Source organism: Exophiala dermatitidis (genome assembly GCF_000230625.1).
Source record: "Exophiala dermatitidis NIH/UT8656 unplaced genomic scaffold supercont1.7, whole genome shotgun sequence".
Classification (NCBI taxonomy): Eukaryota; Fungi; Ascomycota; class Eurotiomycetes; order Chaetothyriales; family Herpotrichiellaceae; genus Exophiala; species Exophiala dermatitidis.
The window spans coordinates 1127925-1146025 of NW_008751652.1; the positions used below are offsets into that span (position 1 = coordinate 1127925).

Genomic DNA, 18101 nt, shown 5'->3' on the forward strand with positions numbered 1-18101 from the left:
CCGAGCGTGAAGCAAGCACAAACCCTGCACGATCACGATCCCATCTGAATGCTCCTCATCCACGTCAGTCAGCACCGCGTACACGCATCCCTCGCTATTTGCCTGTTCCTCCTTCGCACGACATATTCGGTCGCTCCTCTTCCCCGGATATAGATGTTCCACTCGACGATTTCGGTGGGTTCCCGGAATAGACTGTGTGTTTGCGCGGTCGGTTGCTTACGTTGATCAGACAAAGAGCTCCTTGGGGAAAGCCTTGAAGCCGCTGCTTCGCCGGAGCAACGGGCGGCCACGCGGGTTTCTTTGCCACCGACGCTATACACTCCCTTGACACTTCGGGGAACACGGGGCCAGCCCACCGGTAGGGCAGAAAACGGATAAGTTGATCTCCAGCTCATGCTTGGAACAGATGGACATACCGTTTCCTCCTTTTTCCATCCCTCAAGCTCTTCACCTGCTCACCCAGCAACAAGCCCGACAATTTCCGCACTGCAAAATCATCGCACAAATAGAACAAAATCATCCAATGCGTATACTGCAAATGTCCCAGACCTGACGCCGAGGATGGGCATAGGCAGACCAAGGCCCAATACCATGATGTCTCTTGCCTCTGCGCCGCCTGTTGTCCAGGGTATCCAGCTTGTACCGGCGACAGCACTACCTGATAAGCTTCGTTCAGTGGTCAAGTTCGATGTCTTTAATGCAATCCAGTCCAAATGTTTCTCCCCAGCTTTTGAAACGGATGACAATATGGTAGTGTCAGCCCCAACAGGAAGCGGCAAGACCGTTATCATGGAACTTGCCATCTGCAGGCTCATTGCCCAGTGTCATGGCGGAGACTTCAAAGTCGTCTATCAGGCTCCGACAAAATCCCTTTGTTCGGAAAGGTATCAAGATTGGCATGCCAGATTCGGTGTTCTCAACCTGCAGTGCGCCGAACTTACAGGTGACACGGACTTCAACAACTTGCGGAACGTGCAGAGCGCCCACATTATCCTTACGACTCCAGAGAAATGGGACAGTGTTACCCGCAAATGGAAGGATCACGCTAAACTCATGCAACTTGTCAAGCTCTTCCTTGTTGACGAGGTTCACATTCTCAAAGAAAATCGTGGTGCAACGCTGGAAGCTGTCATCTCACGCATGAAGACCGCCAGTTCGGATGTCCGATTTATCGCCCTCTCTGCAACGGTGCCCAACTCAGAAGACATTGCCGCATGGCTAGGTAAAAGTCCTGCATCGCAGAACTTGCCAGCACATAGGGAGGTCTTTGGTGAAAGCTTTCGCCCTGTGGTCCTCAAGAAATATGTGTATGGCTTCGAAGCAAGATGCAATGATTTCGCTTTCGAAACAGTGTTGAATAAGCAGTAAGGTGACCATGGGCACGTGGTTGACTTCACTTACGTTTCTTAGGATACCAGGTGTTATATCGAAGCATGGACAAGGGAAGCCAATCATGATTTTTTGCCCAACGAGAAAAGGATCTATGGCCACAGCAAAGATGTTGGCGGATTTATGGACCAGTTCACACCCTTCCCAGCGTCTGTGGAGTGGACCGGAGAAATTGTCACCATTTTCGAACTCTGATCTGAAGGGTATGTGTCCCCTGGCCGATCCGTGGATCCCTTGACTTCTGACGTTCATGGAATAGTCATATCCTCGGCTGGTGTTGCTTTTCACCACGGAGGCCTAAGCGTGGAAGATCGCCGTGGAGTTGAACAAGACTTCTTGCATGGACAGATCAACATCATATGCTGCACGTCAACCTTGGCCGTCGGGGTGAACTTACCTTGTTATTTGGTGATCCTGAAAGGAACCACTGCATGGATTGCTAATATGTATCAAGAATATGCTGATCTCGAGGTTATGCAGATGCTGGGCAGAGCTGGTCGTCCGCAGTTCGAGACTTCGGCGTGCGCCGTTATCCTCACACGACAGAACAAGGTTTCCCACTACGAGCGGATGACTTCCGGAGAGGAGGTGCTCGAAAGTTGTCTCCACCAAAATCTTATTGAACATCTCAACGCTGAAATTTGCCTGGGTACTGTTCAGGATATGGGGACAGCCAAAAAGTGGCTTGCGAGTACATTTCTCTATATCCGCATGCAGAAAAATCCCTCGCATTACCGCTTCAAGGAAGGAATCGATCAAGTTGCCAATGAGGACGAAATGCTGGAGCAACTTTGCAAGAAGGACATCTCACTACTGCATGACGCCGGCATTATCAACATACATCCTCACTTCAGCTCCACCGAATATGGGCAAGCAATGGCACGATATTATGTCAGTTTCGAGACAATGAAATCGTTCATGGCTTTGCCGCCCAAGGCCAAGACTTCTGAAATAGTATGTAAGTTTCGGGTCAAGAGGAACTGTCCACTAACAGCGGACAGCTCTCTATTTTGGCACAGGCAAGAGAGTTCCGCGACGTCCGGATGCAAGCTGGCGAGAAATCGTTTTACAAGGAAATCAATCAAGCCCCCGAGATCAGATTTCCTATCAAAGTTGACGTTGCCCAGCAAGCACATAAAGTCTCGCTTCTGATACAGGCGGAGCTGGGAAGCATCACGTCACCTGACGGAGATATTAATAGGAAGCACCACCAACAGCACAGACATGACATATCTGTCGTATTCGCCCACGCGAACCGTCTAATCCGGTGTTTGATCGACTGTCAAGTACACATGAAAGACGCAGTTTCAGCACGGCATGCTCTGGAGCTTGGTCGCAGTCTTGCGGCTCATGTCTGGGACAATACTGCCAGTCAATTGAGACAGATCGAAGGCCTCGGCGAAGTCGCGGTTCGGAAATTAGCATCGGCCACCATCAACAGTATCGACACATTGATCAATACTGAGCCTTCTCGGCTTGAGCTCGTGCTTGGAAAGAACCCGCCGTTCGGCCGGGATCTCCTCAAGAAGCTAGAGACTTTTCCAAACCTGAGAGTTTCCGTCAAAGAGACAGGAAGAGAACTCCGGGCTGGATGGGGAGTGACCATCAGCTTCATGGCAGAACTCGGGTTTCTGAATGTTAGACCACCGAAGCCTACCAAAAAGCACCAGCAGCTCTCTGTGTGCTTCTTAACAGAAACCTCAAATGGTGACCTCGTGGATTACCGGATGTTCGCTGCCAGAAGCCTAGCGAATGGCGGCGAGATCCCGTTGACTGTACTTCTCACGAAACCCACCACTCATCTGACTTGTTATGTGATGTGTGCGGAGGTGGCTGGTACTAGCAAGTATGCTGAGCTACGGCTCTCTGGAATTCCGGCCTCGATTTACCCAAGTCTGCAACCAGGCAGCGTCGACACCGGTCTTACAAACCACAAAGATGGCAGCCTCGAAGATGCAGCTTGGGACGACGAATTTGACGATGGTGGGGTCAACGACCAGGATCTCCTATCGGTTGAGGCTCGTGGGGATGAGATCGAGGTCATAGAAGATATTGACGCTCTTCTAGAGGAGCAAAGCCAGAAGAATCGGTTTGACAACTCCAAGGAATCTTCAACCTCCCCGCGCAAGCCGAGAGAAGAGCACGATGAAGACGCCGATGTCACCGTGTACAAGGAACCGACACGGTTACGCAATGGACGGTGGACGTGTCAGCACGATTGTAGGGAGCGCAACAGGAAATGCAAACACAAGTGCTGTGCCGAGGGGGTGGCGAAGCCTCGACGCCGTGCTAAAGGGGAATCGAAGTCCCATGTGGAACAAAAGGTACAAACCAAGTTGACCAGTGCGACAACGCGAGACTCGAAGACGGCAACTGTCACGCGAATCCCAAGAACCACGGGGCACTCACGTCAGCCAGAACAGCCGAAACCAAGAGTTGCCAGTGAGGTGATTTCCATGCCGGCGAGGAGACGCTCTAAGGAACCTCCATCCAAGAGGAGGAAGATATCGACTGATCAGAAGCTGGAAGACGCTTTCCTTGAACCATCGAATGGTACCCGTCAGGACGATAGCACATCGGAATGCAATCCGGTTGTCGACTCGTCACACAACGAAGAGTCTCTGTCAGGCGGTCCAGACGCTACCTTCAAAAAGACTGATGCTGATCTTTTTGACTTCGGAAGCGATGTCGCAGACGAAGTCCGTGCAAACCAGTCAACCCTGGATAAGATCGACGTTGTTAACGAGGAGAATCCAGCACTGCCGAATCCGGTTGGTGGGGACTGGTTGGATGAATATCCGTTTTCTGCCTTTTCGACTTCTGATTTTGATCTCGGAGGATTCGAGCCGCCACTGGAACATGTTGCCATGTCTGATGTAATCAAGCCTCACCAAGGGCTTTTTGTCACCGGGCTCAGCAGCAGCCCTGTCAAAAGTCCTATTCACTGTGCCGAGCAGCTCAACCAAGGAAGCGATCATCTTGATGCGATGGCAGATCACGAGCCTGTGGCTTCTGGCTCAGTGCAAGAGAAAGCAGATGTCGCCAGCCTTGTTCCGCAGCACAAGGAACCAACAGAGTCTGACATCAACACTCCCACGGAAACCAATCCAAAAACTCCAGAAGCGGTGGAACTAACCACCACTACAGCGGATGATCACTCCATACCAATTGCCCTTGAGGAGGACCAAGCCGAGCGCGAACGACGGTTGTACGAGGAGGATCAAAAGAAGAAGTGGGAGGGCATTGATGAATGGATTTATGATGCATTTCATGAGTATGTCGAGCTCATTTGAGCAGCAACGTATGAGGCTAGATGTGTACCTAGGTACTGAGGCGCAGGCTGGAAGGCATGGCCAGCAGTATCATGCCGGCACAGAAGACATTGCACCAGTAAGGCCTACACCAAAATCATGCTCCTGAAATGTTAAAGGGTTCAGAAAGGCGCATGGAGATTTATCATGGGGAAACTGTTGCAAGGTCAGATTTGTTGCCGGGATTGATGCTGGTGAATGTGCTCGCAAGAAAGAGAGAAAAATCATATGCATTTAGCTTGCGTATTTTCTGACGGATCATCACTCAACTGATCATGAGGAGATTGTAGACGATGTTCGTCGAGATTGCATCTTTATCGGCGGTAAAAGCTATGCGATCGCATGGCCTGCAGAGAAGAGCTCTGCCGCTTTCATGAGCGTACAACGTACGCCCCGTCATTTCGGCAAAAGAATATGAGAGAGGGTCAGGCTTCTGCATCTTGTGCCTTTCCAGACTGTTAAGAATCCTCATGACTCTCTCATTCACCTGCAACCAATTTCAGGCAGGCTGCCACCTTGCAACTTGAGTAGAACGCGTTCACCACTGCAGTCTGGCGCGACTATTTTCGTACGCACCATTGGGAACGAATGTGGGTCGTGGTGGCTGAGTCGATGTGGGAGATTGAAGATGAACTCCTGACTCCTGAGCGTATCCTCCACACTTACAGACACCGCACTGGCTGTTGATCAGCAACAGCGAAAGAGACACTCACGGGGTGCTCCTTACCGTCCTTTTTATTCTTGCTCGATAGCTGTACTCTGGCTGTGCGAGGCTGTCGTGCGGCCGCTGGGCAGCGGCAGAGACTTGAAATTGACGCGTGGCCATTGGCCCGATTGGGATAACGACATCTGCAATGCGGAATATTAACGGAAGCTTGTTTCTCCGCTGCAGCCATTTCTTTGCGGCCTAGTGCACGACTAGTCCCAATACGGAAGCACCAGAATCGTCTCTATCGCAGCCTCAGCTTCAAGCCGACTCTCTTCCGTCTACCCTGACTCCCCCCTCGAGATCCCAAGCTGAGTGAAGCTGAAGGGACTCGACCCGCAAAGGCTGGCTTGGGCCAGTTGTGCATGCAGCAACCATGCTGCTGAAGCCCAAGGGGGATGCGGGTGACAACCAGACGAACGACGATGTGCGCGGCCTTCGCAAAAGCCGAGCTCAAAGCCCTTGGACATGGCGACCTCTCACGCTCGTTACCACGGCCATTGCGCTGTTGTTTCTCTCTCTCATCCTTCGGTCGTCGCTGAAACACCAGGTTGACCCTCAAGGATGTATCATGTCCATGATGAGCCCGACATACATCAAACTTTCCGGCTTCGATACCGAACACTCGCGCTTCGCAACCAAGTACTCGCTGTATTTGTATCGGGAAGAGGGGGTTGACGAATACACACAAGACAATATAGGATTGAGGGGGGCGCCTGTTTTGTTTATCCCAGGAAATGCCGGCAGTTATAAGCAAGTGCGGTCTCTCTCATCCGAAGCTTCCAGACATTATCACAACGTGCTGCGACATGATGCGAATGCGATCAAGGGAGGGGTGCGGCCTCTAGACTTCTTCACGATTGACTTCAACGAGGATCTATCCGCTTTCCATGGCCAGACGCTGCTGGATCAGGCAGAGTATGTGAATGAGGCTGTTGCATATATCTTGTCTCTGTACCATGACGCAAACCGACTACGGCGGGACCCTCAACTACCCGACCCGAGCGCTGTTATTCTCATCGGACATTCAATGGGTGGAATTGTTGCGCGGACGGTTCTTGCGACACCGAAATATCAGGCCAACTCGGTCAATACCATCATTACAATGTCAACTCCTCATGCGCGGCCACCAGTCACCTTCGATGCCGATGTCGTTACCTTGTATCAACAAGTCAACAAATACTGGCGAGATTCGTATTTGCAGAGATGGGCCAGCAACAACCCGCTGTGGCATACCACACTGATCTCCATCGCAGGAGGAGGGCGAGATACCACTGTTCCCTCGGACTATACGAACATCGCCTCCTTAGTCCCCGAGAGCCACGGATTCACCGTCTTCACCTCGACCATTCCCAATGTTTGGACTTCTATGGATCATCTGGCTATCACTTGGGCCGATCAGGTGCGCAAAGTCGTCATCAGGTCGTTGTATGATGTTGTGGACGTCCGCCGCGCGGGCCAAACCAAGCCCCGTTCGGAAAGGATGAAGGTGTTCAGGAAGTGGTTCTTGACTGGCCTCGAAGACGACGCTCCTAAGGCACTGCGAGAGACCAACCATGACGTTCTGCTCACGCTAGGTGACGGCTCAAGATCTTCGACGGGCAAGAAGGACAACGTGACTCTGCGCCAGCTCGGTGCGCAAGACCAAATGTCCGCGACTTTGCTGCCGATCCCTTCCGTGGACAACTCGACGTCGAGAAGATTTTCTTTCCTCACAGATCAACAAATTGACCCGCAGGGCAGTTTCGAGAAGCTTGAAGTGTTGTTTTGCAGTGCGTTCCCACTTACTGGAGGCCTGACTTCCATGCCGCTCCCTGTGCAAATCGATCTCTCCCCCGGAGATCCTAGCGCAACACGACTGGCATGCAAAAGACCCGCCAAAGACGGCATCCTCCTGCCTGCCTCAACCAGGACATCACAATATGCATTCGAGCAGCGTCCTCCTTTCAACTACTTGGAGTATGATGTTCGAGATCTTCAGGATCACCAGTTTGTGGCTGTCGTGGACAAATCCGTGGAAATCAGCAATGGGTGGGCATATGGCGAAGTAATATCAACTGCCGATTCAGTCATTCAGAATGATGTCAGCCTTGCCATGCTACTGCTTCGCGGCGTCAACGTGGAGCTTCCTCCCAACAGACCCCTTGTGACTGAAGTGCGTATTCCATCGCTTCGGTCGAGTTTACTGGCTTATAAACTCGACCTCCGACAACACGGTTGTGGAGCCGATGCCGAGCTGTTCACTCCTTTAGTGAGGCAACATATCGACAATCCCTACGAGTCCAAGTATTTTGTCAATTTCAAACAAGGAGAAGTTAATCTTCATGGAGTTGCACCCTTTATGCCGCCCTCTCTAGATGGTCGTGAACCGAAATCTGGAGTCGCCTTCCAGATCTGGTCCGACCCAACCTGCAATTCTTCTTTGGAGATACGACTGCGGGCAGATCCTATCGGTAGTCTAGGCAAACTTGTTGTCAGATATCGCACTGTTTTCGCGGCCTTTCCTTTGCTGGTGGTGGCTATGGTGCTCCGCAAGCAATTTAGGGTCTACGACAATTCAGGCATCTTCATCTCATTCACCGAAAGCCTCGACCAGAGTCTGCGACTCCCGCTACCAGTCATATTGCTGTCCATGACGTTCTTTGCCACCGCCTTCACGACGGCCAGTTCTGCCAGCGTTGGATCAGACGTTCCCCCACACACCAATGGAACGAGCATCAACTTTAATCAAAACGATCTTCTGTTGGGTTCACAAGATACGTTTTTCTGGTTTCTTGTTCCCTTGGCGGGGCTGCTCAGCATTGGCGCTTGTGTGGTGTTGAACTATGCAGTGTTGGCGCTGTTGCAGTTCATTGTCATCGTCTCCAATCTGGTATCACAACGATACGTCAAGATTGATGACAGCGAGAAAGGGATTGCCTCAGCCTTTGTCGCCAGTACTCCTCGAAGGAGGGCGATCAACACCGCGGTGCTTTTGTTTCTTGTCGCCACCATCATACCATACCCCTTTGCTTATGTGGTGGCCTGTATCGTGCAGCTTACAACGTGTTCACGAGCGTTGCGTCGTGCCATGGAATCCAAATCCGGGCCGGCTCTCAATTTCTTCAATTACACCTACTCAATACTCATATTAATGCTTTGGGTCCTGCCCATCAACCTGCCGGTCCTTGTGGTGTGGATCCACAATCTGTCGGTCCACTGGTTGACGCCCTTCTCGTCCCATCACAACGTCTTGTCGATCATGCCGTTTATCTTGTTGGTGGAGACCGTCTCCAGCGGAATGATGGTCCCTGCTGTGAGGTCGTTCAGATGGGCCACGAATATCTTGTTTTTTGTTCTCGCGGTTTATGCGGCGTTGTACGGTATGACATACGCCTACAGATTACACTACATTGCGAACATCATCGCCCTGTGGTTGGTTCTCTTGCACTTTTCAACCTATCAGCGGCGGATTTCCACATAGAGTTCACGAGAAGGGATTATCCTGTGTCCAATTATAATCAGCATAAGACCTAGAAGGGATGTTTGGGGGTCCACAATCTGCCGGATTCATACTGCTGCAGCCCTGGTGATACCGGCGCATTTGCATTATTGGTGCAGCTGTTCTCAAGAGGGAGGCTGATTCATAAATTCGAAGTCGAGTTCACTGATGTGCCATGTCTCTTGGAGGACACATCTAGTGTCTGGCGCAAGATGTACTTTTACTAAGAATTGGAACAACAACGACTGTCGAACCGAGCGAATGGGGCTCCATGCCTAACCGGGGTCTTTGGTCTTCCTATGCAAATGGATCATTGTCTACAGTAACCGATTGTGCCGAACAAAATCTCTCTCTGTCCCTCTGTCTCTTCTTTCTTTTCGCTTTGTACATACTACCGGTCCAGCCTGGGCGGAAATGGATATAGAAACCTCGCCTAATGTACATTAATTCAATGTCTTCAGGAACGCCCTTGACATAAGGTCCCATGGGGCCGGGGCCTCTGATCTGTACAGACGTCTCCTACTATCTGAAACTGAAAAGGGAAAGAACGTGGTCAGTACAACTGTTGGTGACACTGCCACGAGCCCCTGCTATCATCATTCGAGAATCGATCCTTCCCAACGTTGGGTCGATACGTCTACCATCATCATCCATACGGATCGAATTTTGGCTCATTGAAAAAAGAAATTCGATGGGTTGAGTCCATTCCATCCGGGTCGCACCAGGATGGTTGTCTGTCAACGACTGACTACAGTATTGATATGATTTGCATTGCTAGCAGTAAATCATTACGACTTGAGAGCATCCGCACCCTTTCTCTCATGTTCACCAACCATGACCATGAACAAGCAAAACCACGTGTTCCTCTTCGTGTCTTTCATGCTTTTACTGCTGGCGAGAACATCACTACAACAGCAGAACTCCTCGACCCAGGACACCACCCCCTTGGCTTTCACGCTCGACGAAAACGCACCCAATGGCCCTAAAGACGGGCTGTATCTCGGAATCAGCTTGGCGTCACTACTGGGCGTGCTTTTGTTTGGGCTGATCATACGGAGGTTGTATGAAAAGTGGCTGAAGCGGCGACAGAGACAGAGTAAGTAACAGCCTTTCTTGTATCCTTCTGGGGATTCACATGGGACGCCCCAGCTGAGAGATGGAAACTCTTCCAGAAGCGATGGCAGCTGTAGCGGATGGGCTTGCCATGAGCACGATTCGAACCCTTGGGGAAGTACGGTCACCGTCGTTGATGTCGCCAAGTGTTCTCACGATGCCGTCCACTCGTGAGAGCGAAGAGCTTCAGGCCGAGATATATCGAGAAATGGCCGACAGGCTTGTGCGAGGCCTCGATCCGATTCCGATTCCTTCTGCCAGTGCCAGAGCCAGAGCCACCACTTCGCCGAAGCCTACTACGGCGAGGTTACCAGCACATGGCAAACTCAGTCCACCTCCGCCCCGGAGGTTACGTCCGTCGCAGTCTCAGAGGAGCAATGCTAGCGCAAATACAACGATTCGGAGAGTACAATCTCATGGTCAGCATTTACATTCTCATCATAGTCAGCAGCTTCAGCAGTCGGATGGAATTGGACTCAGAGCTCCCGGGAGTCCTGGGAGTGTTCGTGTCCGTCCAACACATTCTCATTCCGCCCGCCAGTATCCGAGTTTGTATGGTGCGTTGGCTGGCCCTCCTAGTGTAGGAGGACGTTGAATTGGGATGTACAGTATGGTATGGATACTGTGCTTAGGCATGCAAATAAGGGCTTGGAAGGTGGGGATCCGGCCCTATTGAAAAGGAGGATCGGGGGTCAGTTACGAATAGTTTTCGTTGGGCCGGTCCAACCTCCATTTTACAGTCTTTCCGACTCGTGGCTTACTCGGTATGCTGTGGCTCGGTGCGATGCCAACTTCGCCAGATGAGATAACGGGGCAACACCGGATTGGGAGTCTTGGGCCAGGTGTTTGGATGGCTGGCCATGAGTCGGCTTAGACTCAGCAGGAGAAAGAGGAAGTTGTCACTTGGTTATTGTTTGCGTCGAGACGCCCAGCACCCTTTCATTGTTGGTTTCTGTATTGTTCATGATGCTGGAAGTCGAGACAGGCGGTAGAAAAACGTGGGGCTATATTGCTATTGCTTTCAACTTTGCACAGAGCCCCTGTTTCTGGAGGCATGCGAACCCCGTCCAAGATGGATCCGGTCTCGGTTGTCTTACAGCGCTGGAGTTGACACAGAAAGGGTTCCAGGGTGGACTTGAGGATCGAGACAGTGGTTGTGGGTGGACGGCTATCAGATGTCTAGGTGCATAGGTATCAAAGGAGTTGCTGTCTGTGAGCTCAACGGAGTTCAGTGCTATGTTCACATGGTTGTTTGACAAAGGGAGGTCATTGCGACAGGACCCATCAAACACTAGTGTGGGCACGACTGAATGTCGCAGCATCGCAGGTTTGCTTTGGGTATTCTTGGTATCATCGACAAACTTTGGAAGAAACTGAGGGAGGGTCACTTACAGGTTCAACTTGACAATGAGAGGGCTTCACTTGCGAAGACTCGCAGTGAAGTCTACGTCGTCTGTCTGTCGCAGCCTCGCAGGTCGCAGGTCGCAGGCCGTCTTTTCTCTTTCGCTTCTATTAGTAGTACCTTAGGTACTTACTATACTATTATATCCTCCTTTGCTGCCACTGCTAGTACTACCGATCTCACACTACGCGTCTTTGCTGTCGCGGTGCCGTCGCTGTGCTATGCTGGCTTTTTCGACGGAACGCGAGTTCATCAACTAGCTATATTATCAACGGCATTATCAACAGCATCAACGACAAAAGAGAAGAACTTGAAGCGACAATGCCTGTACCAATAGCGGTAACCACACTGTCGTCGGCGCCATGGGTCCCAGTTCTAGAACTACCTTTTCAGACAAATGCGACAAGGCCTCAACCTCCTAATCCGTCTGCGTCTTACGCACTCCCATTCCCACACCCACCTTTCCAACCTCAACACCAACATGGACGTGCGCTGTCTACAGGATTCTGGATCGGCGTCGCAATATTCATACTTTTTGTCATCGCCTGTTTCGCACGATACTCGTACCTCGCGTCACCATTCTGGTTTTACAATCTTAAGCGAACCTGCTGGTTAGCGGCGCGCAGGCTGCGCAGGCTGCGCAGGCGACAAGATAATGACGATCCACTCGGCAGGCTGCCGCTGTATATTAGTGCAGCTGGTCCTGGTCATGGTCTTCATGCAGGTAGAAGGTTCAGAGGTACTGTGTACAGTGACATCATTGCGAGACCGCAACCAGCGTACTTTGCAGGTGGGTATGGTCTCAGGTCAACGGATACCTTGCCGGTGTATCGGCCGCCGACGATGAATTTCAGCAGCGATGTGCTCCAGGCGCTGTTGAGTTTGGATTCGGATATGGATATCGGGCGATTTGAAGAGAGAAATAATGGTGGGCGTCGGCCGCCGTCGTATAGGTCGAGATCGAGGTTGTCGTTGGTGTTGAATGCGATGGAGACTCAAAATCAGGGGCATAACGAACAACAATCACAGCAGCAGCAAGACCAACACCAACAGCAATTTCAGGGAGATGCGGCTGTGCAGAATGGGAAGCAGATGAAAGAACGAGAACATGAACAGAAAGAGGAAGAGGATAAGCGACCGAAAGAGCAACAACAACATAAAAACGAAAAGAAAGGGAATCAAGAGCGCAAGGGCACAGCTGAAGGCGAAAATGTAATGGAAAGGGAAAGTGATGAGCATGAAGATGAGCATGACGATGCTGATGGTGATGCTGGAAGAAAAGATCGAAAAGAAAATCCCTTCTCCTGAGATAATATGTCCACCAGGACGCGTGCATGAATCGGCATGGTGGGTGGGACGGATGGCATAGATTGAACTGCGATGCGCTGGGGTTTTCTACTACCAACCAGAGTCAGGGACGGAACAAGGAGGTCCTGGAATCACCATAGCCCTTAATATGGTCGTCATGCGATCGAAACCAAGTAGGTTTGAAGGGTCGAGTTTCGGCAGACATAGGAAAGATAAACGACCTTTGACTTCTCTTTGCCGGGTGGAAGAATACATGCACAAGCAAGGACATGTCGACCGACTGGCCAGCCATCCATCCGTAGATGGTCTCCTGCACGGAGCTGCCTTCCGAAGTCAGAAGAGTGGTGCAAGATAGAGAACGATGAAATGGTACTATATGTGCTATACTTCACGGCGAAGGAGAAGTCAGAAGTAAGCATGAGGTGTTTCGGGCAACCTGCCCCAGTTCCCCGCAGTTGAGGGTCATTTAAGAAATATAGATCGAACCCTGAAAAGCTTAAACGCTCTCTCTGGGCTTGGCATCACATTGAGTATTGATTGGGCGTCAGCAAGTTTCTCCGTCTCCACGCTTCGTGGCCTGAGTAATGGGACACTAGCGGTACTAGCAACTGTACCTAGGTACTTTTACTGCTGCTAGGAGTGGCTAGTAGTATTATTACCATCAGTGCTAACAATGCTAATAAATGCTGTCGTGTGCATCATTTGGATTCTGCTCCGCTCCGCATGTCGCACAACGCCGTTGAACGAGCCTCCACCGTCTGAGGTTCCCAGTCGATCCGCCATTCCATCCAACGTACAATATACTTAAATATACCAATGTAGAGGAGTGTTTTTATCTGTCTGTTCTCCCTCTCTGATCAGCGTGGGTCGAGCTCCATTCTTGAATTTACAACACCATGAGTCCTCCGGACACGCCGGCCTTGTCGCCCATCCGAACCTTGAACCGACCCTCCCTTCGAACACCTGCACCTGTCGAATCGCATACCCACAGTCACAATCACTCCTCCTCTCCGTTTCTACATAATTTGACCCAGCGTCTACGTAAAGGTTCCAATGCAAGCTCGCACAGCGGTGAACACCCATCACCACTTTCCGCTACGGGTCCATTGTCACCGCCGCCGATGGCGGCCGATCCAGTGAAGAAAACAGAGTCATCTCGAGCAGCAAGGCGGATGCTGTTTTCTCTAATAAGAGACGATTGGGAATATCCGTCGACCAACGTCACAGAAGGCGAGGATGAGACAACCCCTGGACCTGTGCCTGCGCGCGTGCCGATCGGATTCCGATTGCGCGAAGTCGCACAGTCCGACATTGAGATCGAGGAAGGGGTGCTCTCCAAGCGTGGGCTGCGGCCAAGTAACAACAGAACGGCATCCAGCTCGACGAATCCGTACAAGTTTGAGAGTCCGGACGCTGTGGGCGATTTCGTGGCACAACGGTTGCGGAGGAGACGTCGGCTGCTGGAGGAAGAGATGAAATGGAATGAAGGCTTGAGGATATGGACCCAGCGCCGGGACGCTTGGACAGGTGCCGTCAAACACAAACCGATCACGTTGGACGCTGGAACTATTCCAAGCAGTAACACCGGATCGACTTCAGCCACTGCTGTTGCAGCTACGAATAAGCACCACGCGCACAAATCTTCGTTCTGGCACCCGCATTTACATATACCGGGTCACGAACATCATCACCACAGCTCCGAACCAGAACCCCATGATGATGATGCCACCCATGGGGACAAGGACAATCCTACCGGGCCACACCAGGCATATCAGCCATCGCCTAACTCGGACCACTCGGATCCAAACTCGCACGCCAACTCCAATTCCAATGCGACACCTTCACCGCAGTCACCTTCTATGGATAACAGTAACAGCAATGGCAACAGTAACAACACTAGTAATAACCCTCCGTCCGACCCGAACAACACAGACGAAATCCACCCAGGCGAGCCCGGAAGCGGGCCATGGATCCCCATCTATCCGCCACTACTGCCTCAAGAAGATGTGCTTCGCGACCGCATTAAGCCGCAAGCCTACCCTACGATCTATAGCAAAGTCGTGGTCCAGTCGATGACGCCCAACGTGCCCATCCCGCTCAAGCACATGATCCCTGCCCTGGTGGAAGGCTGGAAAGCCGAGGGTAGCTGGCCGCCTCAGCCGGCAGCTGTTGCTGCCCAAGATGTTAAAAAGGGGAGACGATCGTCTGCGTTTGCCAAATGGAGACGAGAGCACCATTTCGACTCAAAGGCCGCCGAACATCATGCCGGGGTGGTCAATGAGGATGGCAAATCTCGAGTCAGGCGCAGCATAGGCATGATGAGGAAAGTTCTGGGCGGAGTAGGTACAGGTAATGATGATGACGACGGAGGTCTGGGCGAATTGGGGTTCGAGTTCCGTGAGCAGGATGAGGAGGAGGCGCTGAAGAACGTCACGTTGAACACGGGCAACTTGAAGCAAGGCGATGGACCCGGACAACGTGACGGCAACGCCAACGCCAACGCCAACGCCGCCGGCGCCGAGGATCGAGGAGCATAGAATGACCTGAAAGTGCTGCTCAGACCAAAGTGTGGATGGATGTCCTGTTGGTGACTATTAAGCTAATGTAAATTGCCCCAAGGTGTCCATGGGGTGTCTGCTGTCCCGTGAAAGTGGATATGTACTGTACTGTATCCCAGATGCTAGAGTCTCTCTGGTTAACTACCACGTGTCAATGCATCGATTCACTGGGCCGGGGTCGACGGTTGCTGGATGCCCACTATGATTTCTCGATCGATTAACTACCTTACTATTCGTATCTGGGAGATCTCGGACATGTGCGTAGATGATATCTATCAACCGTGGCCGTGGAGGTGGAGGAGAGCGCGCGGAACAAGACCCTTTCTACAGATTCGCCTTTTCCTCTGGACGCTCGTTCTCACACATATGTACCTATACTAGTATCCCTATCTAGAAATGACAGACACAGATCCCGGGTTCATTGCTGCACTTGAAGAAGCGAAGCAGGGGTTGGCGGAGGGAGGGGTACCGATTGGTATGTAGCTTATCTCTACAGCAAGCACCTACATACCTTTATCGCTGGCCTTAAAGATGCCAGTCCCCGCAACGAATGCTGACATCCAGATGTTATGTCTACCCAGGAGCATGCCTCGTATCCAAAGACGGCAAAGTCCTCGGTCGCGGACATAATATGCGTGTGCAAAAGGGCAGCGCGACTCTTCATGTAAGTAACCATTCACAATACATGCATAGCTAGGTCCAGTACATATATTGCGAGTCTACTATTTGTTTACATGTGTTCTCATCAGCTCTCCTATCTTACTGCAGGGCGAGATCTCGGCCCTCGAAAACTCCGGCCGTCTACCGGCATCAGCATACGCTGGAGCCACAATGTACACGACGCTCAGTCCCTGTGACATGTGTACGGGTGCTTGTCTGCTGTACAAAGTGGGCCGGGTGGTGATTGGGGAGAACAAGACGTTCATGGGGGGCGAAGAGTACTTGAAACAGAGGGGTGTCGAGGTGGTTGTGCTGGAGAGCCGCGAGTGTGAGGAGCTCATGAGAGTGTTTATTGAGGAGAAGCCTCGTGTGTGGTATGTTCAAGTCCTAGTTTCTCTCGTCGACTCTCACTGCCAGTGCATCTTTGAGCTTTAGGTTCTGTCCTGCCAGTGGCTCTTTGTTTTCTTCCCTGAGAGGCCTCTCACTCAGTGTGTGTTTTGTTCTTATTGCATGCTGTGCTATGCCTTCCCCGCAATGTCCGCCCTGATCCTCCCTGGGTGGCAACGGCTGTCCTTCCACCCTTCTTTGTTTATCAATCCCCGCTGATATTAGTCGCGAGCAGGAATGAAGATATTGGCGAGGAATGAGAACAAATCTCGCTTTTAGTACCACGTGTATAAATCTTTCTTCTATCAAACAGTTTAGCCGGCTCATGTCGTACATCTATGAACCTCCTCAAAGAAAAACTTGAGGTTGTCAGGATTGACACCAGGGGTGATTCCATGGCCGAGGTTGACGATCCAGCGCTGTTTCCCTCCGCCAAAGCCCCGGACCATGTTCTCGACCACGGCCGTGATCGCTTCATGGGAGCCGTATAGAACACCAGGGTCCGCATTGCCTTGCAACGTCACTCGGCCTCGAGCGATCTTGACAGCTTCCGCCGGGTCGTGCAGCCAGTCGAGCCCGACGACGTCGTAGCCTGAATCGCACAGTTCGTCCAGAGCATACCAGGCGCCCTTTGCGAAGACGACCATAGGGACAACATCTTCACCCATCTCGCGTAGCCGCTTTGGCAGATTCGTTGAAATGTATTTGAGCCAAGGTAAAGCGAATTCCCTGAACGAGGCGGGCGAGAGTTCTCCAGCCCACGAGTCGAAGACTTGGACAATCTGTGCCCCGGCGGCAACCTGCAACGCCAGATGCTCGACACAGACCTCCGAGATCTTCTGTAGCAATGCCTGGCTCTCCTTTTGGTACTTGTAGATCCACGTCTTTGCTTCTCGAAACAGCTTGGTGCCTCCGCCCTCTACCATGTAGCACAGCAGAGTCCAGGGAGCGCCGCAGAATCCGTACAAGGGCACTCGCCCGGCCAGCTTGGTCCGGGTCAGCGTAATAGCTTTATATACGTAGCCCAGCTCTTTGGCCACGTCCACATCTCGCTCGAGAACCTCTTTGTATTGTTTATCGGCCGGCGACCGGAGAGGCTCGGGGAATTTGGGTCCAACTCCGTCCACCATCTGTACGTCCATGCCTAGTGCCTGCGGAATCACCAGGATATCGGAGAATATGATGGCGGCGTCAATCAGACCCTCGTACCGATCGATCGGCTGCAGTGTCAGGGTCGACGCAATCTCGGGCGACCGGCAGCATTCGAAGAAGTCGTGGTTCCCTTTCGCTTCGTGGTATTCGGGGAGGTACCGACCGGCTGAGAAATGGTCAGGACATTATTGTCTTTCCTAATGAGAGAGGCGCCTGCTCAAACCCAAGGCACTGTGGTCGTTGCATACCTTGTCGCATCACCCACATGGGCGGTCGGTCGACTTGCTCGCCTGTTCTCAGGATGTTCAGTTCACTGGCCCGCCAAAAGATGCTGGCTTATAGTATGCCCATCATCGTGTGTCTTGACGCACCGCGGGCCGCCCGGAGAAGTCGGTCATTTTTCAGAGGCGGAAAGTCGTGGGGCATGATGCCAGGCGCTCGCGCTGCGAGAAGAAAAGGGAGAGGCAGGTGAGGGAATAGTACAAGATGCGTACTATGGTCGAGACAATGCGTTCAGTGCTTGGACAGAACGGAATTCAATTCGACCTTCAAGTTGGACCGACACTGGCAGTTTGTTTGTCAGAAACAGCGTGGGGAGTAGGTAGTGACGAGAACCGCTCGCTCCCGGCCGAAT

At 51.9% G+C, this 18101-nt stretch overlaps 6 protein-coding genes across 6 annotated transcripts; 5 read left to right on the forward strand and 1 right to left on the reverse strand.

Annotated features, from left to right (window-relative positions):
• Nucleotides 1–393: 393 nt before the first annotated feature.
• On the forward strand, nt 394–4682 carry HMPREF1120_08225 (uncharacterized protein; the record flags this gene model as incomplete). Its single annotated transcript, XM_009162470.1, has 4 exons — nt 394–1364; nt 1411–1592; nt 1649–2343; nt 2391–4682. 4 exons carry the CDS (start codon nt 394–396, stop codon nt 4680–4682), a joined length of 4140 nt encoding a protein of 1379 aa, XP_009160718.1.
• Nucleotides 4683–5782: 1100 nt separating this feature from the next.
• HMPREF1120_08226 (glycosylphosphatidylinositol deacylase) lies at nt 5783–8869 on the forward strand (the record flags this gene model as incomplete). Its single annotated transcript, XM_009162471.1, has 1 exon — nt 5783–8869. The coding sequence occupies one exon, from the start codon at nt 5783–5785 to the stop codon at nt 8867–8869; it is 3087 nt and encodes a 1028-aa protein (XP_009160719.1).
• An 852-nt stretch (nt 8870–9721) lies between these two features.
• Nucleotides 9722–10595, forward strand: HMPREF1120_08227 (uncharacterized protein; the record flags this gene model as incomplete). The annotated part of the gene is made up of 2 exons (XM_009162472.1): nt 9722–9983; nt 10060–10595. The coding sequence occupies 2 exons, from the start codon at nt 9722–9724 to the stop codon at nt 10593–10595; spliced, it is 798 nt and encodes a 265-aa protein (XP_009160720.1).
• Nucleotides 10596–13606: 3011 nt separating this feature from the next.
• HMPREF1120_08228 (uncharacterized protein) lies at nt 13607–15247 on the forward strand (the record flags this gene model as incomplete). The annotated part of the gene is made up of 1 exon (XM_009162473.1): nt 13607–15247. The coding sequence occupies one exon, from the start codon at nt 13607–13609 to the stop codon at nt 15245–15247; it is 1641 nt and encodes a 546-aa protein (XP_009160721.1).
• A 417-nt stretch (nt 15248–15664) lies between these two features.
• Nucleotides 15665–16575, forward strand: HMPREF1120_08229 (cytosine deaminase; the record flags this gene model as incomplete). The annotated part of the gene is made up of 4 exons (XM_009162474.1): nt 15665–15743; nt 15850–15932; nt 16037–16302; nt 16551–16575. The coding sequence occupies 4 exons, from the start codon at nt 15665–15667 to the stop codon at nt 16573–16575; spliced, it is 453 nt and encodes a 150-aa protein (XP_009160722.1).
• On the reverse strand, nt 15922–18077 carry HMPREF1120_08230 (uroporphyrinogen decarboxylase). Its single transcript, XM_009162475.1, has 3 exons — nt 17839–18077; nt 17716–17757; nt 15922–17633 (listed from the first exon to the last, which is right to left on the reverse strand). Exons 1-3 carry the CDS (start codon nt 17891–17893, stop codon nt 16639–16641), a joined length of 1092 nt encoding a protein of 363 aa, XP_009160723.1. The 5' UTR covers nt 17894–18077; the 3' UTR covers nt 15922–16638.
• Nucleotides 18078–18101: the final 24 nt, after the last annotated feature.

Coding starts and splice junctions, on each gene's coding strand:
- HMPREF1120_08230 (XM_009162475.1), bottom strand. CDS start 17,893: ATGCCCCACGACTTTCCGCCTCTGAAAAATGACCGACTTCTCCGGGCG. Junction 17,758..17,838: donor ACTTCTCCGGGCGGCCCGCG/GTGCGTCAAGAC, acceptor TCCTGAGAACAG/GCGAGCAAGTCGACCGACCG. Junction 17,634..17,715: donor CATGTGGGTGATGCGACAAG/GTATGCAACGAC, acceptor ACCATTTCTCAG/CCGGTCGGTACCTCCCCGAA.